This window comes from Artibeus jamaicensis, unplaced genomic scaffold (assembly GCF_021234435.1).
Source record: "Artibeus jamaicensis isolate MK-2021 breed Jamaican fruit bat unplaced genomic scaffold, CSHL_Jam_final contig_373, whole genome shotgun sequence".
NCBI classification, from domain to species: Eukaryota; Metazoa; Chordata; class Mammalia; order Chiroptera; family Phyllostomidae; genus Artibeus; species Artibeus jamaicensis.
The window spans coordinates 2,740,770-2,766,296 of NW_026521807.1; the positions used below are offsets into that span (position 1 = coordinate 2,740,770).

Consider the following 25,527-nt stretch of genomic DNA (forward strand, 5'->3'; position numbering starts at 1 on the left):
AAAAATACTTAAAATGCAGAACATATATTCCAGTAGGTAAAAAACCCATCATGTCCTCCTCATTGGTTTTATCGTACTAACTGTAAACATTTTAGTGGGGGGAGGGGAGAAATAGAGAGAAAGTCACTATCATCTACTGGGATACAAATAAAAATATCCTACAATGGTTATAGTTATTTTTCATCTTCTCCATCACAAAAATGTTGAACAAAAGGCACAAACCATAAAGAAAGCCTAATATAGCCAACTAAAATTTTAAAGAGATAGAAAATTTAAACAATACTATTGGCCAAAAATCTGTAATGCTGAAACTAGTAAAGAATTGACCAAGATGTGGGTAACCTTTGGGGAAGGCAATGTCCCAGCACCATTTATTAAATAAACTATCTTTATCCCATTATATATTTGTGGGGGAACTTCTCCACGAGTCCCCCCCTGGGCCACGGACACACGTGAATGAATAAATATGGCCGAGACAAGATGAGATCTGCTTGGGGAGGAGGAGTGGACTGTGGCCAGTTTCTCAGGGGAGAAAAAGGCCAGCAGCGGCCAGTTTCTCCAAGGAGAAAAAGGCCTCAAGCGTCCTCTTCCATAGCCTTTTATTGGGTTGTAATACACAGGAATACAGGACGGCAAGGATCAAACAGTAGATAACATTACAAAGAGATCTGAGTCAGTGTCTGTCAGGAAGAGAGTTGCAGAAACTTTGGGAGACATACTCATTTCCTCTCGGACCCTTATCATATGAATGAAAGCACTCTTAGCAGAGCAGATTTCACAGGTTTATCAAGTCTTTGCGGTGCCAGATTTTTCCCCAGGACACGCTCTAGCAAGGCAAGGAGCTGCACTTCTCCCCATCAGGTATTCAGGCTTAAGGGGATTAGAGCCAAAAAGCGCTTCTCCCAGAGGACTTGGGAACTCGGGCTTTGTCAAAGCTGGGGGCAAGAGTCCATTGCCCTTTGTTGCAGCCCCCCCCCAGTCCTTCCAGGAAGGCCTCCCAAGTGATAGAGTCTAGCTTAGGTTGCCCCCCTGCTGTGAGAGGTCTTACCCATCACTGACTTCTGACCGAGCTTTGGGGGCAGGGAGAGGAACTGAGGCAGCGTTTGCTACCAGAGACAAGCTTTGTCTCCTGCGGCTGGCATTCCAAAGGTTGTTCTTGCCCTTAGCCACAAGGGGTACAGATATAATTCCTAAAATCAGGCAGAGCGGTCTACGACATATATTAATGCTTCCTCTATCAAATATTAATTAACTATAAAGGTGTGGGTTTATTTTTGGGCTATCTATTCTATTCCATTCATCAATGTGTCTGTTTTTATTTCAGTAGCATGCTTTTGATTGCCTTATATGGCCTTACATTATAGTCTGATACTAGGTAGCACAATTCCTCCAACCTTGTTCTTCTTTCTCAGGATTGCTATTGCTATGGGGGCCTTTTGTGGTCCCATATAAATTTTTGAAATATTTGTTCTAGTTCTGTGAAATACATCATTGGAATCTCCATAGTAATTACATTGAATCTATAGATTGATTTGGGTAGTATAGACATTTTAATGATGTTAATTCTTCCTGTCCATGAACATTGTGTATGCTTCCACTTATTTGTATCTTCTTCAATTTCTTTCTTCAGTGTCTTATAATTTTCCAAGTATAGGTCTTTTACATCCTTGCTTAGATTTATTCCTAGGTAGTTTATTCTTTTTGAAGCAATTGTGAACAGGACTGTTTTCTTAATTTCCCTTTCTGTTAGTTTGTTATTGGCATATAGAAATGCAACTGATTTTTGGATATTAGTTTTGCATCCTGCTACTTTGCTGAATTCACTTATCAGTTCTAGTAGTTTCTTGGTGGAATCATTGGGGTTCTCTATGTACTACACAGCATCATGTTATCTGCAAAAAAAGACAGTTTTACCCCTTTCTTTCCAATGTGGATGCTTGTTAATTCTTCTTGTCTGATTGATATGATCCTAAGGGGAACATTTATAGCTTTTGCCCATAGAGTATGATGCTGGCAGTGGGTTTGTCATATATGGTTTTTATTATGTTTAGGTATGTTCCCTGTCTTTCCATTTGCTGAGAGGTTTTATCATAAATGGATGCTGGATTTTATCAAATGCTTTTTTCTCATCTATTGATATGAATATTTGGCTTTTATCCTTCACTTTATGTGGTGAATCACATTATCAATTTCCAAATGCTGACCCATCCTTGTGTTTACAGAATAAATCCCACTTGATCATGGTGTATGATCTTTTTGATGCACTGCTGTATTTAGTTTGCTAATACTTTGTTGAGGATTTTAGTGTCTATATTCCTCATGGATATTGGCCTATAATTTTCTTTCTTTGTAGTGTCTTTATCTGGTTTTGGAAGTAAGATAATGGTGGTCTCGTGAAATGCATTTGGGAGACTGCCCTCCTCTTGAATTTTTTTTTTTTTTGAAATTGACGAAAAGAGGTGTTAGTTCTTTGTGGAATGTTTAGTAAAATTCACCTGTGAATTTTATGTGAAGTCATCCAGTTCAGGGTTTTTGTTTGTTGGCAGTTTTTTTAAATCACAGCTTCAATTTCACTAGGTGTAATCTGTTTATTCATATTCTTTGAATCCTCCTGATTTTTTTGCAACACTGTATATTTCTAGGAATTTACCCATTTGTCCAGGTTGTCCAGTTAGTTGGCATATAGTTGCTTATATTTTCTTATAGTCCTTTGTAGTTCCTTGGTATAAGTTATTATTTATCCTCTTATATTTCTGATTTTATTTATGTGGGTCCCCTCTTTTTCTTGAGGAGTCTGGTTAAAGGCTTGTCAATCCATCCTTTCAAAGAACCGGCTCTTGCAGTCATTGATATTTTGTATCTTTTTTAAAATTCTATTCTGTTAATTATCCTCTGATCTTTATTATTTCCTACCTGCTCACTTTGGGCTTTGTTTGCTGTACTTTTTCAAGTTCCTTTTATGTAAATTTCATTGTTTATTTGAGCTTTTTCTTTTCTTTTTTTTTTTTTTTTTTTTTTTTTGAGCTAGGCCTGTAATGCTATGAATTTCCCTCTTAGGACTACTTTCCCAGTGTTCCACACATTTTGGGCTGTTGTGTTCTTATTTTCATTTGTTTCAAGGTATCTTTTCATTTCTTCTTTGATCTCATTGTTGACCCATTCATTGCTTATGAACATGTTATTTAGATTCCATGTCTTTGCATGCTTTTCAGTGTTTTTGTGATTGATTTCTAGTTTCACAACATTGCAGTCAGAGAAAATGCCTGATATTAATTTCAATCTTCTTAAATTTATTAAGACTTGTTTTGTGTCCTAGCATATGGTGTATCCTGGAAGAAGTTCCATGTGCACTTGAAAAGTATGTATATTCTGCTGCTTTGGGATGAAATGATCTAACAATATCAATTAAATCCATTTGATCTAGTGTGTTCTTAAAGGCCACTTTCTCCTTGTTGATTTTCTACTGGGAAGATCCACTGAAGTCAATCTAGTATTAACATCCCCAACTATGATTGTATTTCTGTGGTTCTCTTCCTTTATGTCCATCAAGATTTGCTTCACATATTTAGGTGCTCCTATGTTGGGTGTGTAAATGTTTATGAAGGTTATAGCATCTTCTTGGGTTGCTCCCTTTATAATCATGTAGTGTTCCTCTTTGTCTTCGTATAGCCTTGGTTTTAAAGTCTATTGTGTTGGATATAATTATTAGTACCCCAGCTTTTTTCCCCTTTCCATTTGCATGAATATTTTTCCACCCCTTTACTTTTAGTCTGTGTGTACCTTTTGATCTGAGGTGGGGCTCTTGTAGACAGCATATATATGGGTCTTGTTTTCTTAACCATTCAGCTACCCCTATGTCTTTTGGTTGGAGCATTTAAGCCATTTACACTTAAGTTGATTATTGATAGATATGTATTTACTGCTGTTTTATTGTTAGACTCCTTTCCTTTTTTCTCTCTCTTTTTCTTCTTCTTCCTCTTAAAGCAAATCCTTTAACATTGGCTGCAGCACTGGTTTGGTGTTAACAAACTCCTTTAACTTTTTCTTTTCTGGGAACCTTATTTCTCCTTCAATTTTAAATGATAACTTTGTTGGGTAAAGTAGCCTTGGTTGTAGGTCCTTGCTTTTCATCACCTTGAATATTTCACACCACTTCCTTCTGGCCTGAAATGTTTCTGTTGAGAAATCAAATGACAGTCTAATTGATGCTCCCTGGTAGGTAACTACCTGCTTTTCTCTTTGGGCTCTAAGGATTCTCTCCGTGTCTTAAAGCTGCCATTTTAATTATGACATGTCTTGGTGTAGGCCTCTTTGTGTCCAACTTCTTTGGAATTGTCTGTGCTTCCTGGACTTGTGTCTTTTCCCTTCACCAAGATTAGGGCTGTTTTCAATCATTACGTCTTCAAGTAGATTCTTGATACCTTGCTCACTCTTATTTCTGTCTGGTATTCCACTGATGTGGATGTTGCTATGCTTCATGTGGTCAAAAAATGTTTCTTAAACTCTCCTTATTTTTTAAATTCATTTTTCTTTTTGCTGTTCTTCCTGGGTGTTTTTTTCTACCTTGTCTAACAAATTAATGATTCAATCCCCTGCCTCATCTAACCTACTCTTTATTCCTTCCAGCATATTATTTATTTTGGATATTGCCTTCTTTACTTCTGATTGGTCCTTTTTAATGGCTTATATGTCTTTTTTCATGCTCTTGAGTATCCTTATAATCATTACTCTAAACTATCTGATAAATTGTTTGCCTCCATTTCATCTAGTTCTACTGGAGAATTCTCTTGTTCTTTCATTTGGGGTCTGCTTCTTTATATTTGTTTGTATGTATCAGGTAGATCTGCAAAGACTGGTGCAGGCCTTCATCAGAGGCTGACTGTGATTGGCTCTGGGCTACTTGTTTAAAGCTATAAGCAGCAATCCACAGAGTATGGCTCCCTCTGCTGGGCCTGGTTTTGTGTAGAAAAACCAAGCTATGTACCAAGATCAGCTTTTACCGGGACCACGCCTGGGGAGGGTCAGCTGAAGTCTCTGAGCTCCCAGAGATCCACTTCAGTTATTAAACTAATCACTGATATAGCCTAAAGCTGTACTCAGCAGCCTGGCTTAAACTCCACAGGGTGGGGCAGAGTAATTCCTACTGGTGGGGCTACTGTTTCCATTCAGCCTGATGTGACTTTGTGGGGAATGCTGTGCCTGAGAAAGATGGCTTCTGTATTTTGGGGGATGACCCAGCACAGGCATCCTGGCAGCTGTTCCCTCAGTTCTCTCCCCAGAGCCACCAACCCCAAACTTCCTCTACAACTTCAGCTGCCACCCGTGGAGACCCAGCCAGCTCTCTCACACCTTCTCCATCCACACTGCCTACCAGTCATGTTGTGGTGAAGTGGTTTATTTTGTCTGTCCTGGACTATGAGGCTACTCTCCAGCTAGAGTCCCAGTGAATAGTATTTCAGGATAATCTCTCTACAATTTAGTTGCAATTCTAGATTGGTCCTCAGAGGAGGTTAGTATAGCTTCTACTTACTCCTCTACCATCTTGGGTCAGTCTTATTTTTCTGTCTTATTATCACATTGTTTTAATCATTATGGTGCTATAGCCAAACTACACTTTATAGCATAGTTATCATTCCCTGAACACGACACTCATAATCCCCGTGTCAGCATAAACTGCACCTACCTATCACTTATTCCCAACTCTACAATCTGCAATTAAACCACCAAACAACAACAAAAATTCTCAAAAATATATTATTCTTTTAAGATCCAGTCAAACATCATCTTTTTCACAGATCTTTTCTAATTATCCCAGAGAATGAACCCTACTTTCATGTTTTTAACAACATTCAATTCACATCTCTGAAATATCACTTAAAACACAGACTGTTAAATTATCTATTTATATATCTGTCTCCTTTAGTATACTGTGAGTTATTCAAGGTTTGGGTAGCAAATTTTCACTTTGTACTGTGTTGGCCAAAAAGTCTGTTTAGTTTTTCTGTAAAACAAAAGACATATTTTTCATTTTCACCAATAACTTTATTGATTTGGATATTTTGAGTATGTTGGCCATCTCCCGCATAATATAATGTTGATTGTTCTCAATCAATGTCTCTGTTTGATTGCTATCACTTAACTGGTCTACCTGACCATGAAGCACTGTCCACTGAGAAAGGTCCAGCACAAAAACTTTGCCAATCATTTTTGATACATTTGATAAGTCACAGCACCTTCTCCAGAAACTGCATAAATCCTTTTGTGTTTTAGTTGCATTTTTAGCTTCCTTGAAATAGTAAAGCATAATATGCTGAAAATGTTGTGTATTTTCTTCCATCTATAATATTACAAGGCTACACAAAAGTTAACCAATTTCCATGGTTTTTTTTTAATGCACACTGATAATGTTAGCTGTCCCAAAAAAATTTAACAAAATTATTTCGAATGAAGTTAAAGACAAGTAATTGCTATTATAGCCATCTTATGGAAAAAGACCTAATGAACTTTTAACCAACCTAGTATTATTAGCATGTAACACAGTAAATAGTATACAATAATGTATTTTAGAAAGTATAAAGAAAATCCCTAAATGTATCTGTGTGTTTTTAAAGCAGATCTCCATTTTACAAATACTAGAAGCTATAGCAGTATCTTCAAAGAAAACACATGTTAGAGTATCTGAAAAATAAAACTGCACCTACCTTGAGTGTCTTGATCATAGTTGGATCAGTTGACCTAACGTAGAAACTCTTTAGATAAGGTTCAAACATACCCTAGATAACAAAGATAAACAGAAACATACATTTAATGATACTAAAGCACTCATTTCTCTCTTAAATCATATATTCTCAACGTACCTACCTTTCTTTGAATTGACATGGTTGCTATATTCTGTAGGACAATATACTGCACCTCCCTGGAAATTAAAGGATAATTTACACTGGGTATATTTTCCAATGAAATATCTTTAACAGTACATTTAAAAAAAATTAGTGATAAGTTTCATATTGAACTCTTAAATATAATATTGAACAATTGTTAGTAAATTTTAGATATTTATGCCTCATTTTATATTTCCCTATAAATTACTAATATATTAAATTTGTTTCACCATCAGTAACAGTTGAACCCTTTTTATAACACTGTATTCCTAACATGTAAAGCCAATTCAGTGGCTGCTCTGAACCCATGCAAGGAAGATGTTCTTAAGCCTTATGACATAAATGTGCCTGAAAAGTTCATATAAAGTCTTGATTAGAAGGCTTATTGTGTCATTCAATACTCCCCAGTGAAAGGCAGATTAAAAAACAGGCATGTTGCCCTGGCTGGTGTAGCTCAGTGGACTGAGTGCAGACCTGCAAACCAAACAACTGTGGTTCGATTCCCAGTCAGGGCACATGCCTGGGTTGCAGGCCAGTTCCCAGCAGGGGATGCACAAGAGGCAATCATATACTGATATTTCTCTCCCTCTCTCCTTCCCTTCCCCTCTAAAGATAAATAAATACAATGTTTAAAAAATAAAAATAAACAGTCATGTTATTTTTTACATCCAAAATATCTAAGAAATGAAGGGAAAACTGAATCTGCTACAAGGCTTCACATGAAAGATGCATTCCTGGCGCTTCTGATAATCTCTTAACTAGTTCTAGAAAACAGAAACTATTGAACTGATAAAAGGAAAAGGAATGACTATGTGTAAATCCTGAGAAAGGGACAGAAACCCAAAAGAAGTATTATATTATTAAGGAATGGCAAAAGCCTGTCTAAGCCAAAAGTTCTGGCACTAAATTCAAGGTAAGGACAAAAATAATATGTATCTCTTCCCCACAACACTATTAGGGGAAACACTCAATGAAAAAAATTTCAATTTAAAATAACTAATTATTACAAAATATCCAGGGTAAGCTAAATAACACAAACAATGGTGTTGTTAAATATGCATACACACAAAAAAAGAACAAAGGACAGAAAAACTGATCTTAAACTTTGAAAGTACATGTCCCAGAAACTTAATAAAAGTTTTCTGAATTGTGTACCTAAACTGCTGAATTACTATGAGGTAAAATGAAAAGGAAAGGTACTCTTGCTATCTATCTACATTCCTATCTACAGGAAACAAAAGGAGTAGGCATTTCTTTAAAATTAGCAGCTACTAAGAACATAGTTCTCTTTTTAAATAGAGAAAACGATATTGGCAGATAATGACTAGACCAAGTCGGTGGTCACACTTAAAGGTATTGTAAATGTTGAATCAATATATTGTATACCTGAAACTAATATAACATTGTATACCAACTATACCAAAATAAAAATAAATATATATAAATAAAAAACTCAATAAAAATAGAGTACTACAATAATTAGATATTGCAAGTTTACAGGAAGTAGCAATTCTTTCATAATCTATGTCATTTAGCATAGGTACTGCTTTATATAAAATGAAATATACAAAGGATTATAAGAAATTACTATGAAGAACTATATGCCAAGAAATCTGAAAACCTAGGTGAAATGGACAAGAAGACTATATTTCTAGACTATAGAAAGACTATATTTCTAGACTTCTGGAAAAATATAGTCTTCCAAAACTGAATGAAGCAGAAAGCCTGAACAGACCAATTAACAGCTGATGAAATTAACAGCAGTAATCAAAAAGCTTCCAACACACAAAAGCCCTGGACCAGACAGTTTAACAGGAGAATTCTACAAAGCATTTAAGGAAAAACTAATCCCTACCCTTGACAGATTATTCCAAAAAATCTAAAAAAGATGAAAGACACCCAAACTCTTTTTATGAAGCCAGTATCATCCTAATCCCCAAACCAGATAAAGACATAACAAAGAAAGAAAACTTCAGGCCAATATCACTGATAAACAGAGGTTAAAATCCTCAACCAAATATTGGCGAACCACATCCAGCAATACATTAAAAAGATCATACACCATGACCAAGTGGGATTCATCCCAGGGATGCAAGGATGGTACAATATTTGAAAATCAATAAACGTAATACATCACATAAACAGAACGAAAGATGAATCACGATAATATCGATAGATGCGAAAAAAGCATTTGATAAGGTACTGCACCTATTTACGATAAAAACACTCAGCAAAGTGGGAATAGAGGGAGCATTCCTCAACATAATAAAGGCCATATATGACAGACCTACAGCCAACATCACATTCAATGGGGAAAAACTAAAATCTTTCCCACTGAGATCAGGAATAAGACAAGGATGCCTGCTTTCACCACTTCTATTCAACACAGTATTGTAAGTTCTAGCCACAGCAATCAGACATAAAAAAAAATAAAAGGCATCCAAATTGGAAAGAAGAAAGCAAAACTGTCATTGTTTGCAGATGACATGATAGTATACATAGAAAATCCTATAGTCTCCACCAGAAAACTAGTTGACCTAATAAGTGAATTTGGCAAAACAGCAGGATACAAAGTCAATATTCAGAAATCAAAGGCATTTTTGTACACTAACAATGAAATATGAGAAACAAAAATCAGAAAAAAAACCCATATGATATAGCAACAAGAAAAATAAAGTACCTAGGAATAAACCTAACCAAGGAGGTAAAAGACCTGTATGTGGAGAACCATACAACACTGAAGAAAGAAATTAAGGAAGACACAAACAAATGGAACTATGTGCCATGTCCACTGATTCGAAGAATTAACATCATCAAAATGTCCATACTACCCAAACAATTTATAGATTCAATGCAATATCAAAGTACCAATGACATATTTCACAGATATAGAACACTTCAGAAATTTATATGGAACTATAAACAACCCCAAATAGCTACAGCAATTTTAAGAAAGAAGAACAAAGTAGGAGGGATCACAATACCTGATACCAAACTGTATTACAAAGGCTACTGTAATCCAAACAGCCTGGTACTGGAATAAGAACAGACACATATACCAAGAGAACAGAATACAAAGCCCACAAATTAACCCATCTTTATAGTCAAATTAATATTTGACAAATGGGAAAGAAGCACAAAATGGAATAAAAATAGCATCTTCAACAAATGGTGTTAGGAGATCTGGACAGCTACATGCAAAAAAATAAAACTCAATCACCAACTTACACCATACACAAAAATAAATTCAAGGTGGATAAAAGACTTAAATATAAGTTGTGGCACCATAAAAGTCCTAGAGGAAAACGTCAGCAGAAAAGTCTCAGACGTTCCATGCAGCAATATCTTCACTGACATGTCCCCTAGAGCAAGGGACATAAAGGAAAGAATAAACAAATGGGATCTCATCAAATTAAAAAGCTCCTGCATGGTTAAAGAAAACAGCATTAAAATGAAAAGAGAACCAACTAGATGGGAAAACATATTTGCCAATGATACCTCAGACACACAGGTTGGATCTCCAAAATATATAAAGAACTCACACGACTCCACTCCAGGAAGACAAAAAAACTGAATTAAAAAGTGGTCAAAAGACTTGAACAGATACTTCTCCAAAGAGGACATACAGAGAGCCCAGAGGCATATGAAAAGATGCTCAGCATCATTAATTATCAAAGAGATGCAGATTAAAACCACAATGAGATACCACTTAACACTAGTGAGAATGGCCATCATAAACAAAGTGACGAACAAGTGTTAGAGGAGATATGGAGAAAAGGGAAACCTACTGCACTTTTCGTGGGAATGCAGACTGGTGCAGCCACCGTGGAAAACAGTATGGAATTTTTTCAGAAAACTAAAAATGGTTGCCTTTTGACCCAGCAATTCCACTGCTGGGATTATATCCTAAGAACACTGAAACACCAATCCAAAAGAACCTATGCACCCCAATGTTCACAGCAACACAATTTACAGTAGCCAAGTGCTGGAAGCAACCTAAGTGTCCATCAGTAAATGAATGGATCAAAAAACTATGGTACAATTACACAATGGAATACTATGCAGCAAGAAGGAAGGTACTCCTACCCTTCCCGACAGCATGATGGAACTGGAGAGCATTATGCTAAGTAAAATAAGCCAGGCAGTGAGAGATAAACACCATATGATCTCACCTTTAACTGGAACATAATCAACAAAAGAAAAAAGCAACCAAAATATAACCAGAGATACTGAAATTAAGAACAATCTAACAATAACCAAGGGGGAGGGGAGGGAAGAGGGGACAATGAGGGAAGGCTTTTCGGGAACTATTATAAAGGACACATGGACAAATCAAGGGAGAGGGTAGAAGCGAGGGAGGGACGTGGGTTTGGCTGGGGTTGGGGAGAAAATGCAGACAACTGTAATTGAACAATAAAATAATTTTTAAAAATTAAAATAAAATGAAATATAGCTGTAGTTACACTCAGTCAATATGATAATACATTAGTATAGTTTTCAGTGATTCCAGATTTACTAGAACTTCCAAACGTTATTGTCAAACCTAGAAATATCAAACACAAATACTAGGTTACTGGTGACAGTATGTATTATATGCCAAAAGTTTTTTTTAAACTCTTTAGGCAATTTGGGCTTGACATTTAAAAACTTAAATATTTATCACAACTCTGTGATAAATTATATAAAATCTTTTATAATGATCCTTTTTAGTGTCAAATCTTATTGATAAAATACAATCAGAGCTACGTAAATGCTTAAAAGACACATTATATGTCTTCAAACATTCCTTCTGAAGAAATACAAAAGAAAAGATACATAAAACCACGTCCTACCTATTGCTGCGAAGTAAACGCACTAGTGATTTAGAAATAATGCCAGCTTCAGATTTCGGTGCTATGTGCCAATACAGCTGAGCAACTGCCATAACCACCTAAAAGATAAAACATGAAAACAGTCAGAACTATGAACAATGGAGCACAGTTCCTAAGAACATTCTTAAATATTATTTAACACCTATGAAATTCCTACAAAATAAAGACAAATATGTTGTTACTCTTTATAGCAGGTGATTAGTGCTCCCCTCCACCACTGCTGCCAAGAATTTATGTCCACCCTCAAATGTGACCTTATTTGGAAATAAGCTCTTTGTAGATGTTATATTAATGTAACGATCAGGACAAGGTCATACTGAATTAGAGTGGGTCCTAAATCCAATGAAAATGTCCTTATGAGTGACAGAATAAAGACACACCAAGACACAGAGAAGGCAATTTGACAATGGAGGCAGACACAGCATGATAAGCCACTTAAGGATGCCAAGAATTGTTGGCACCCACAATAAGCTAGCAAAAGTCTGTTTCACCCTCGGAGCCTCTAGAAGGAACCAACTCTACTGACACCTAGATTTTGACTTCTGGCCTCCTGAAATATGAGAAAATAAATTCTGTCTTTTAATCCACCTAGTTTGTGGTAATTTGTTTATTGCAACCACAGAAAAGAAAGCTAGTAATCCTCAAAAAAGAAAACAGATGTTAAATGAACAACCTAAGACCTGAAAGCCAATATACAGCAAAGCTTGACATGATACTGTAAATCCCAGTCTTCCTAGCAATGCTGCTGCTGTTCTGATACTGGGAATATTTTAATAAAGAATCATAAACATGCCTTTCCAAATGAAGTCAGACACTTAAAGATAACAGTAATAAGGAAGCTGAATTTTTTTAAATCAGTACATTTTAGTTATAATTAAAACAATTCCTCTCAAATAGTAGCATTTTAAATGATTTTGGTTACAAAAATGCAGAACCTTACAAAGTCTTTGGTTCACACTCATTATAAGGGTGATCATAATTTCTCATAAAATATGAGAATTCTGTTTCCCCTACATGCCTTTCCACTTAGATCCAGAGATCAAATCCAAACTTCCCATTTACTGAACATATTCACATTAACATGTGACAACTACAAAACAGAGCTACAGAGAAGTCCCATCATCTTATATTTGGCTCAGAAGATAGGTTAATACTACTTTACTTCTAGCTGGTTTACAGAGCTCTAAGAAATATATGACAAGGGTCTTACAGGATGCTCACAGAACTGGTTAATTTTAGCCACAAATTAGATGTACAAATGAAGGCTACACTAAGTGAAATGAAGGGAAATGCACAGGGAACCAATAGTGATGGGAAGAACACTGGGACTCAAATCAATGGAGTGGACCAGAAGGAAGAAAGAAACATTCAACCAGAACGGAATGAAGAAACAAGAATTTTTTTAAATGAGGAGAGTCTTAGAAACCCCCAGGACATCTTTAAACATTCCAACATCTGAATTATAGGGGTACCAGAAGGGGAAGGGGAACAGCAACAAGTGGAAAAGTTATTTGAACAAATAATATAGGAGAACTTCCCCAATCTAGCAAAGGAAACAGACTTTCAGGAAGTCCAGGAAGCTTAGAGAGTCCCAGAGAAGTTGGACCCAAAGAGGAACACACCAAGGCACATCATCATTACATTAGCCAAGATTAAAACGAAGGAGAGAATCCTAGAAGCAGCAAGAGATAAGGAGACAGTTGCCTACAAAGGACTTCTCATCAGACTGTCAGCTGATTGCTCAAAAGAGACTTTACAGGCAAGAAGGGGCTGCAAAGAAGTATTCTAAGTCATAATGGCAAGGACCTACATCTAAGATTGCTCTATCCAGCAAAGATTTCATTTAGAATGGAAAGACAAAGTACTTCTCAGATAAGGTCAAGTTCAAGGAGTTCATCATCACCAAGCCCTTATTTTATGAAATGTTAAAAGGACTTATCTAAGAAAAAGAAGATTAAAAAAAATGTATAGTAAAATGACAGCAAACTCACAATTATTCACAACCACACCTAAAATGAAAACAAACTAAGGAAACAATTAGAACAGGAACAGAACCACAGAAATGGAGATCACATGGAAGGGTAGCAACAGGGGAGTGGGAGGAGGAGAGGAAAGGTACAGAGAATAAGTAGCACAGATGGCAGACAGAAAATAGGCGGAGGGCAAGAATAGTATGGGAAATGTAAAAGCTAAAGAACTTAAGACACATGGACATGAACTAAAGGGGAGGAATGGGGGTGGGAGAGGGTGTGCAGGGTGGAGGGGAATGAAAGGGGGGAAAATGGGACAACTGTAATAGCATAATCAATAAAATATATTTTAAAAAATACTAAATCACTTATAAAGCAGAGTTTTAGGTGGCAATTAACAGCCACTTAACAACCATCTAGCCAAGCAAGGGCACATTAAAATATAAGCAAACTTTCAACATTAGTAGTAAATAATACTTTTCTTATTACTGTTCATAGTTACTTAATGATGATTTAAAAACTAAATTACTAGGTAAAAGATAAAAACTTCTCCGAATGTCTAACAAATATATACAAAGCACTATGCTCTAAATTTTCAAGTATCAGAAAACAAACTAATTCAAGTAAAATTCCTCATTTTCAAAGTTTTTTCTAATTGAAGAAAATCATTAAGAATATGTTTAATTTAAAAAATTAATAAAATGTTTAACTTGAACCCATCGAGCCTTTACATATAACTTCCAGTTAACAGGGAATTCAAATTATAGAAGAAAAACTTAAATGGCACTCTCTAAAGGAATCAACCAGATAAACACAGAACACTCTGCCAGACTTAAGAGGTTTAATGGAGATAACAAGCAGATGAAATGCAGTAGACACTGGTTTGGATGAACCACTTACAAAGATAATTTAAGATAAATTAGTATTAAATTTTAGATGAAATTTAATAAAATAGATGAGATGAAATTTTATTGAAATAGAAAGGTGGAAAGAACTGACTAGAAAATAAGCAAGTTAAAAATACTACATACAGTATGATTTCTATCTTGGTTTAAAAAACATGTATGTACAGACATACACACATGGGAATATATGTATACTTACGCAGAAAAAAGATTTGGAAGAAAAAATGTATTAAGATACTGTAACAGTGATTTCTGAATGATAGAAATATGTTTCAATTTAGTTTTGCTAGTAAATGTTTTTTTAATATCCTATTGTGCACATATATTTAAAAAATAAAGGTTTATTTCAAATAAAAAAGTTAAAACAAAATAAAAAAAAACTAGGATCTAAATATAGATGGTTTTTAATAGTTATTGCTACCAGCTAAAATTTACTATGTTTGAGGCATTACAATAGGTGCTTTTATCAGGTAAATAAAAATATGAACTAATACCAGATTAAGTACCCCAACTACAAACTAACAACAGAGAAATGTACACAGTCTTCCAATCAGCTCAGAAACATCTTGAGCTCATATCTTAGGAAAAATCCAATCAACAAAACCACAAAAACGTAAATCCATCCAGTGGGCATACAACTACCAAACTAAATAATCTCACCAAAATCTGACTGTTATATAAAGAAACAAACAAATGATCCACTACACACCCAAATATAAAGACTTGTTTACTACACTTACATACTTGTAACCATGGCTTTTAAAAAGAAATCTGTGAGAATTACTTCCCATAAGGAGTTGAACATACCGCTGCATTTCTGCTCTGCAGCAAAGGTTTTGTATTCCGGATTAGAAGTCTGTGGTCTGGGTCCATAGCGTAAGTCCTCTTCCTTTTGTCGGCCTTTTCTTCATCAGACTCATAGAAATTCTTTTCATTGTCCTCCAGACCATCATCCTACAGGAAACAGATCCAATCCCATGTTTAGTTCAGACCTTGAACAGCACAAATACTACACAAAGAAAACTTCTTGAAACATCTACAATAATGATCATTTTATCACACAACTATTGAGGCAATTTCAAAATACTTGCTACTCACACGAAGTAAGGCCTTGTTTTTTCTGTATTTTATAACACAGTAACTGTTCTTTAGTGCTACCGATAATACTTCTTTCATATTACACAGGGAAACTCTGAAAATATTAAATCCCCATTAGATTCTAACAAAGCCCATCACATAAGACTACCTAAAACCTGAAAACTGTTTGTTTAAATTACCAATCACTCTGTAATTGGATCAAAGGGTCAGAGAAAAGAGGAGAATTTTTTGAACTGCAATACACATAAAGGAAGTCATAATAAAGCTTGACAAGTTAAACACTAGTGATTAAGTAGGCCCCTACATTGTCAAGAAAGACTCGGTTTGAGCTTCATGTATATCCTTAACAGCTGATTTGTTTTTGTTGTTATCCTTTTTATCTGAATTCTTTATTATCTTTGTCAGTAATATCAATCTAAAGGCATCTAGTACTAAAAATAAACAAACAAAAAATACAAAAATAATAATATCCTAACTTGAATAACAGAGAAAAAACAGACCGAGGACAAGGAAAACAAAATCCCCCCAAAGCAGAACTCAGGGACCTGAGGAACACACAAAACAAGTAACATTTTCTGTCATATGAATCCTGCCAGAAAGAAGAAAGAGGCTGGGATTGAAAGTTATATTGGCTAAGAAAGTCCTAAATTTGGCAAAAAACATAAACTACAGATTGTATAAGCCAAATAAGCCCTAAACAGGATAAACTCAAAGAAATTCAGTAAAGACACAATTTAAGTCAAACTTCTGAAAACTAAAGACAGGAAACATCTGAGAGCATCATGACAGAAATTACATGAGAGGATGAGGTTAGGTAGTTAGTAATAAGGATGGAAAATGTAGGGGGTTGGAGGAAGATGGCGGCAGAGTAGGACAGAGGATTTCACTTCCCCCCAAGCACCAGAGAAAAATGTAGGGCAGCAGATTCATGAACTACTTAGAAGTGGAAGTCAACAGGATGCAGTGACTGAACACGACAAATGAGATGGGGGCACTTGAAAGGATGCCCCCATTTCCAGCTTGGATGACCAAGCAGATGATGCTGCCGATGCTGCCAGTTAAGAGTGTTGGGAACCTTACACCTGGCTTCTAGCTAAAAACATTGCATTGATTACAGGAACCTGTGCGCTCCACGAGCCAATTGGCTACAGGTACATGAGGCGTGCATGCACTCCACAAGCCAATCAGCTACAGGCACATGAGGTGTCCACGAGTACCAGTTGCACCCAAGTAATCAATAAGTGGGCCCTTCTTTGTCTCAAGCTAGCCAATAGCAAGCAACCTAATCTCCTTCCTCTCCCCCCCCATATATATACCCAGTTCAGAAAAATAAAGTTTGCAGCTTGATCAGAATCTTTTGTCTTGCTGCCATTCTTCGCGCCTCTTGTCCCCCCAACTCATTTGTTCTAGGTAGGTGGTTGAGCCCCAGTTGATTGCTCCGCGGGCCGGAGCAAGTGGCGCCCAACGTGGGGGCCCGATAGCCGCTGGAACAAAGCGCCGTCCCGCCAGTGACTTCCCCGCACAGATTGGATCCCCGGGACTGCTCGACCGCGAGACAGATCCAGGAGCCCCTCCCCTCGACGGCAAACTCGGCCAGGTAAGGCCCCCAATCATGGGACAAGCATGTTCACAAAGTGATATTTTTATAAGTCAATTAAAGCAAACTCTCAAGGTGCGAGGAACTCGAGTTAAGAAAAAAGGATTTAGTTTTATTTTTTGACTTTATATTCAAAATGTGCCCCTGGTTCCCCCAAAAGGGGACGATTGACCCGCAGTGTTGGAACCGGGTCGGAGATTGCCTTAATGACTATTATCGAATCTCTGGCCCCGAGACCGTCCCTATCACCGCCTTCAGTTATTTTAATCTTATTAAAGAAATCTTAGTCACTCATGGGCATTCTCCCGATGTCCAGAGCCTCTGTAAAGAGGGACAAGAAGTTCTAAAAAATCAATCCTGGTTCCCCTCGAGGGCCCCTTCAGCCAAAAATCTCTGTAAAGAGGGACAAGAAATTTCAAAAAATCAATCTCGGCCCCCTTCCAGGGCCCCCTCAATTTGCCCCTCAATTTCTATTAACATAGAGGAAGAGATTAAAAAAACCCCTAACCCTTCCCGTAATTCCTCAGATAACCATGTCGACCAATTAAACCCAGCAGAAGAGGCCGAACTCGAAAAAGAGGCAGCTTCTTACAATAACCTTGACTGGCCTCCTCTCTCTTCTGCCCCCTTACTTAAAGATCTCCCAGCTTTTCGGCCGCCCCCCCTATGCACCCTCAAACCTACCACCCACAGCCACCCGTATTCTGGCCCCCATTCTAAACAACCCCGAGCCACCAACAATCCACCAAAAACCCTTTCTTCAAAAAACCTCCATTCAAGAAGCCTTAATTCTCATTCGAGAAATCAAGGCCGTGGCTAAAGAATTCACTGATTTAACCATATCCACCCCCCACTGAATTACTAGCTTTCCCCAAACTGCGGGGAGTAGACCTAGATACCCAGACTGCTGACATTTTAATAGCCACACATCAAGCTCTTAACATATCTAACCCTCACCTAGCTGAGGACTGCTGGTTATGTATGAGCCTAGGCACCCCCATGCCTTTAGCTATTCCTGTCAATATATCCACCCTTAATGAATCACAGCTACAATGTAACCCTAGTTTACCTTTTAGAGTCCAACCTACAATATTCCCACCCTCCCCGTGCTTACAAGGCATAGCTCAAAATAATAGCTTCGACATTCCCGTCGGCTTTATAGAATTTACTAGTTGTAGCAGCATAACCAATTATAGTAACCCCCTTTGCCCAGGTCATGGACAAATATTCGTTTGTGGAAACAACCTGGCTTTTTCAGCCTTGCCCGCTAACTGGACCAGGCTATGTGTCTTGGCTACCTTACTACCAGATATAGATGTTCTCCCCAGAGACGAGCCTGTCCCCATTCCCAGCTTAGACCATATTGCGGGGCGACAAAAAAGAGCATTACCATTCATACCCTTATTAGTTGGATTAGGCGTCTCTGGAGCAGTTGCCACAGGGACTGCAGGATTGGGAGTCGCAGTCCATTCATACACAAAGCTCTCTAAACAACTAATTGATGATGTCCAGGCTCTATCCAGTACCATTAGTGACATCCAAGACCAAGTAGACTCCCTAGCAGAAGTTGTCCTTCAAAACAGACGAGGTCTAGATTTACTTACTGCAGAACAGGGAGGTATCTGTTTGGCTTTACAGGAACACTGCTGCTTCTATACCAACAAACCAGGCATCGTCCGAGACAAGATAAAACAGTTACAAGAAGACTTAGAAAAAATAAGAAAAGAACTTTCCGAACACCCCCTTTGGGGTGGACTCAACGGAATTCTCCCCTACCTCTTTCCCCTCTTAGGACCTTTAGTTTCTATCACCCTCATCCTCTCCTTTGCCCCCTGGATTCTCAGACGTATAACCAACTTAGTCAAAGACCAACTTAACAGTGTACTAGGAAGACCTGTTCAGGTGCACTATCAACAATTAGAAATGCTGGAACATGGAGCGGACTCTGAGCCGTACAGCCGCTGGGGTGCTAGCCCACGATTCCTGCCAGGTTCCCCTCCTGCGGGAGCAGCATAACCCTCGAAGGTATGCTTCACAGCCAAGTAGCTGTGATAGACACCGCTGGGTGCAAGGCAAAGCACTGCAAGGAGAGGCCTGTACATACGGCCACTTCGAGTCTCCTGAGAGGTAAGCTGACTTGCAAAGAGGTTGGTACCCAACTCCTCTCCTCCCAAAAGGTACCCTAAAGCTCAGGATGAGCCCAGGAGGAGTCAGGCCTCTGCCTCCCCCAGCCGGTTAAAGTCTACCCTACCTACATTCTCCTCACCCTCAAAGTAATAAAAAGGGGAGGAGATGTTGGGAACCTTACACCTGGCTTCTAGCTAAAAACATTGCATTGATTACAGGAACCTGTGCGCTCCACGAGCCAATTGGCTACAGGCACATGAGGTGTCCACGAGTACCAGTTGCACCCAAGTAATCAATAAGCGGGCCCTTCTTTGTCTCAAGCTAGCCAATAGCAAGCAACCTAATCTCCTTCCTCTCCCCCCCCCCCATATATATATACCCAGTTCAGAAAAATAAAGTTTGCAGCTTGATCAGAATCTTTTGTCTTGCTGCCATTCTTCGCGCCTCTTGTCCCCCCAACTCATTTGTTCTAGGTAGGTGGTCGAGCCCCAATAGATTGCTCCGCGGGCCGGAGCATAAGAGAACCTGTACAGGAGGGAAACACTATCTCTCTTTCCCAATGCTGTTTGCTATACAAACATTCTAACAAGACAGTCCAGAAAAGAAAAAAAAAAACCTATCAATGCCTTTACTCAGAAGAACTGCAAACATGAGAAAAACCCATTAAGAATTGTCTCCCATGGGAAAAAAAAGTTTCCCACTAGTTTCTTTTGCTCATGACTCACCTGCCCCTATTCATCTGAGTGAATTTTCTTTCCATAAATTAATAAATTCTCTCCAGTAAAAGAAAATCTATCATTTGCAATCTCTAATTGTTCTTCTTTCATTGTGGCAGGATAGTTAAAAAAGTTACATAGCTAGGCACAGAGTTCTTAGACTTGACACCAAAAACACGATCCATAAAAGGAAACATTGATAAATTGAATCTTATCAAAATTTAAAATTCTGCTCTGTGGGTTTACAGGGAGTGGGGGGCAGGGTGGGGAGAAAATACAGGCAACTGTAATTAAACAACAATAAAATTTAAATTAAAAAAAAATTCTTGCTCTGTCGGGGGTAAACAGAAAACAAAACAAAAACCTCTCAAGAGGAGGAAACAAGACCAGGTACAAGCAAACAGAAAATATCTGCACCACGTATGTGACAAAGGACTACACCATCTAGAATATAAAGACCACTCCCAAAACTCAAAAGTAAAAAAAACAATCAATGGATTTTGAAAAGGGACAAAGGATACTGTTATGAACTGATGTGTTCTCCCCAAATTTACATGATGAAGCCCTAATACTTACTGTGAGTTTATGCCACAACAGAGCCTTTAAAGACGTAATCCAGCCTAAATGAGATCATGTGTGCGACTCTAACCCAATACAACTGGTGGCCTTATAAGAACAAAGAGGGACACCAATGGTGGCACAGATAAAAGACCACATGAGAACATGGTGAGAAGGCAGACACATACCAGCCAAGGAGAAAGGCCTCAGGAGAAACCAAATCTACCAACACCTCAACCCTGGATTTCTAAACTCTTGGAAGAACTGTGAGAAACTGTGGGAAATAAATTTAGGTTAAGGCATTTAGTCTGCGGTATTGTGCTACCACAGCCCCTTGAAAACTAATACAGACTTTGGCAACAACAAAAGAGGCACAGTGCTGCTGTTACAAATACCTAAAATGTTGAAGGGACTTTAAAACTGGGTAACAGGTAGAGGCTGAAACAACTTTGATTTGCGTGTTTAAAAAAACCTAAATTGCCTTGAAGAGGCTGTTTGTAAAAAATATGGATGTTAAAGGTGATTCTCGTGAGATCGCAGATGGAAATGAGGAAAATGTTACTGGAAACTGGAGTAAAGGCAATCCTTGTTATAAAGTGGCAAAGCACTTGGCTGAATCATGTTCTAGTGTTTTATGAAATGGAGAAGTTAAAGTGATGAGCTTAAATATTTAGCTGAGAAGATGTCTAAGCAGTGTTGAAGGTTCAGCCTGCTTTCTCCTTATAAAATGAGGAGAGATCAATTGCAAAAATTAAAGCAAATCAGAACTTGATGAAACTTTTCAGCCTATCTAGATACACAGCAGAAATCAAGAAAAATGACTTCAGAAAGGAATGCCAAGGGTATATACAAAAAATCTTTTGATAAAGAGATCATGGGTACAACTCATGGATTTAAGAGATGGACTTTTACCAGCAGAGACACTGCCAATTGGACTGAAGGGGAGAGCCAGCACAAAATAAAGGAAGGCTGTCGGACCTCTGGGATGCTGTAGGACAGGACTATGAGGACACAGAGAAAGGGCAAACATCTATAAGCCAAAGAAAGAGGCCTCATTCAGGAGAAATCGAACCTGCAAACACCTTGACCTTGAATGACCAGCCTCTAAAATGGTAAAAATAGATTTCTGTTGATTGAGCCACCTAGTCTGTGGTATTTTGTTATGGCAGCTCTACCAAACCAACACAGATATCAACAAAATATTCACCACAGAGATATAAAACCAAAGGATATAAAAATGGGAAAAACATGAAAAGATAATCAACTACATTAGCTATGAGGGAAATGCAAATTAAAACAAAAGCAAAATATCACCACACCTATTAGAATGGCTCTCATCTAAATTTTAAATGTAGTGATAAGACCAAGTGACGGTAAGGACATAGAGGAAACAGATCACTCATACACGGCAGATAGGAATGCAAAAGGTTATAGTCACTCTGGCGGGTTGGCCATTTCTTATACAGAGCTAAACCTGTAATTACTATACAACCCGGTAATTGCACTCTTGAGCATTTATCACTTGGAAATGTAAATTTATTCTCATACAAAAACCTGCACACAAAATATTCATAGCAGCTTTATTCTTATTAGCCAAAATGGAAACAACCCAGATGTCCTGCAATGGATGAATGGTTAAACAATTGGTTAAACATCTATGCCATGGAATACCAGTCACAAATAAAAAGAACCAAACCACTGATACACACAACTCTGATTAATCATCAGAAAAGGATGCTGAGAGAAAAAATAATAATCCTAAAAGGTTACATACTATATTATTCCATTTATATAACATTCTTGAAATGACAAAATTATAGAGATAGAGAAACAATTAGTGGTTGCTAGGGATCAAGGACTTCGGGGTTAAATTAAGCACAAGGAAGAAAAGAGGTTTAGCTACAAAACGACAACACAACGAATCCTTGTGATGGCAATGGTCTGAATCTTAACTGTATCAAGGTCAATATCCTGATCATAATACCTTACTATAGTTTTCCAAGATGTTCCCATGGGGGGAAATGAGTAATGTTACACCAGATATCTCTGTATTATTTCTTATAACTGCATATAAATTTATAATTATCTTAAAAGCCTTAATAAATAAAACTAAGGGGAAAATAAGTAAATGTGGTAAAAGCTATTTATACATATTTATCCATTATTGTAACAATAAAGAATTATCTAAAATGTTATACATTGGCTTGCTTGGGGAGGGGTTTGGTATTAAGTTACATGAGTTTTTTACATACTTTAGATAACCCTTTATCAGATGTATCACTTGTAAATACCTTCTATGTAGTAGGTCATCTTTTTTGGCTTCCTTTGCTATACAAAAACTTTTTAGTTTGATGTAGTCCCATTGATTATTTTTTCTTTTTCTTCCCTTACTTGAGGAGCTATATCTAAAAAGGTATTGCTACAAGCAATGTCAACAGATTATTGCCTATGTTTTCTTCTAAGAGTTTCATGGTTCAAGGTCTAACATTTAAGTCTTTAATCCATTCTGAGTTTATTTTTGTATATGGTGTAAGAAAGTGTTCCAATTTCATTCTTTCACATGTATCTGTCCAGTCTTGCCAACACCACTTACTGAAGAGACTGTCTTTACCCCACTGCATACCTTGTCTTCCTTGTCATAGATTAACTGACCACATAAGCAAAGATTTATTTCAGGGCTCTCTATTCTATCCCATTGATCTATATGTCTGTTTTTATGCCAATACTATGCTGTTTTGATTATTGTAGCTTTGTATGTTATTAGGAGGTATGATACCTCCTACTTTGTTCTTTCTCAAGATTTCTTTGGCTATTAGTGTCTTTTGTGTGGTGTCATATAAATTTTAGGATTAGTTGATCTAATTCTAAAAGAATGCCACTGGTATTCTAATAGGGATTGCGTTAAATCTGTTTATTACTTTAAGTAGTAAGGACATTTTTAACAATATTAATTTTTCTAATCCAAAAGCAAGATATGTACTTCCTTTTATTTGTATCTTATTCAATTTCTTTCATCAATGTCTTTCAGAGTTTTTCAAAAATAGGTCTTTCATCTCTTTGGTTAATTTCATTCCTAGGTATTTTATACTTTTTGATGTAATTGTAAATGGGATTGTTTTTTTAAAAAAAATTTTTACAGGTTTTATTTTTGGAGAGAGGGGAAGGGAGGGAGGAACAGAGCGAGAGAAACATCAATGTGTGGTTGCCCCTTGTACACCCCAAACTGGGGACCCGGCCTTCAACCCAGGCATGTGCCCTGACTGGGAACTAAACCAGCTACCCTTTGGTTCACAGGCCAACACTCAATCCACTGAGCCACACCAGACAGGGCTAAATTTCTTCTTCATATCATCTATTATTCGTATATAGAAATGCAACTGATTTTTATATCTTGATTCTGTCCTGAAACTTTACTGAAGTCATTTATTAGTTCTAATAGTTGTTAGTGGCATCTCTAGGGCATTCTATATATACTATCATCTGCAAATAATGAGAGTTTTACTTCTTCCTTTCCAATTTGCATGCCTTTTATTTCTTTGTCTTGTCTTACTGCTGTGGCTAGGACTTCTAATACTAGGTTATTGGAAGTGGTGATAGTGGACACCCTTGTCTTATTCTTGATTTTAGAAGAAAGGCTTTCAGTTTGCACCACTGAGTATATTCACCACTGAATATAGGTTTGTCATCACACTGCCTTTATTATGTTAAGATATGTTCCTTCTATAACCATTTTATTGAGAATTTTTATTATAAAGGCATTTTGACTTTTGTCAAATGCCTTTTCTGGATCTACTGAAGTGATCATATGGTTTTTATCCTTTATTTAGTTTATTTGATGTATTACATTAATTTATGAATATTCATCCCTGTACCCCTGGAATGAATCCCACTTTGTCATGGTGTATAATCCTTTAAATATATTCTTGAACCTGGTTTGCTAACATTTGCTGAAAATTTTTGCATCTGTGTTCATGAAAAATACTGGCCTGTAATTTTACTTTTTTCTTAATATCTTTATCTAGTTTTGGTATCAGAGTAATACTGGCTTCAGAAAATAATTGTGAAAACATTGTGTCCCCTTCAATTTTTTTGAAATAGTTAAAGATGAATAGGTTTTAATTCTTCTTTGAATATTTGATAGAATTTGCCTGTAAAGCCATTTTTCCTACACAAGAGTCAAATGTCTTAAAAAGCTATTAATAAAAAGTTCTACAAATAAATATACCATAATTATTATATTAAAGATATATAAATTAACACTTTAATATTTATATTAATAATTATAATTTCCTAAAATGAAAGGAATTATTTTCCTAAAATGAAAATAGAATTAAGTTTTAACAATAGCATTATAGGGTAACAAACATGAAAAATATGTTACTTAATACCTATAGTAGTTATTGATATCAATTACTCTTTAAAAGTATATTCCCCTCAAAGAAAATTTTCTCTTAAACTTTTTTTTTAAAGGTGTTTCTTTTTTTTTTAAGATTGTATTTATTTATATTTAGAGGGGAAGGGAAGGAGAGAGGGAAAGAAATATCAATGTATGGTTGCCTCTAGTGCATCCCCTGCTGGGAACTGGCCTGCAACCCAGGCATGTACCCTGACTGGGAATCGAACTGCAGTTGTTTGGTTCTCAGGCCCATACTCAACCCACTGAGCTATACCAGCCAGGGCTCTCTTAAACTTTTTATGACATTTCAATTTACTTCTGCATAAGAACATCATGACATAACTTTTTACAATAGCTGGCTCTGCTAATCACTAGCTGTTTATATGCACCAACTGCATTACTCTCTAA

General features: G+C 37.0%; 1 protein-coding gene across 2 annotated transcripts in view; it reads right to left on the reverse strand.

Annotated features, from left to right (window-relative positions):
• AP3B1 (adaptor related protein complex 3 subunit beta 1) overlaps window positions 1-25,527 on the reverse strand; it is a 262,282-nt gene that overhangs the window by 149,520 nt on the left and 87,235 nt on the right. For both annotated transcript variants that reach the window (XM_053664477.1, XM_053664478.1), the window contains 4 exons: window positions 15,435-15,581; window positions 11,714-11,811; window positions 6,862-6,916; window positions 6,702-6,773 (listed from right to left, as the gene is read on the reverse strand). In XM_053664477.1, the coding sequence (XP_053520452.1) occupies window positions 6,702-6,773; window positions 6,862-6,916; window positions 11,714-11,811; window positions 15,435-15,581 (372 nt within the window). The remainder of the gene's footprint in view (window positions 1-6,701; window positions 6,774-6,861; window positions 6,917-11,713; window positions 11,812-15,434; window positions 15,582-25,527) is intronic.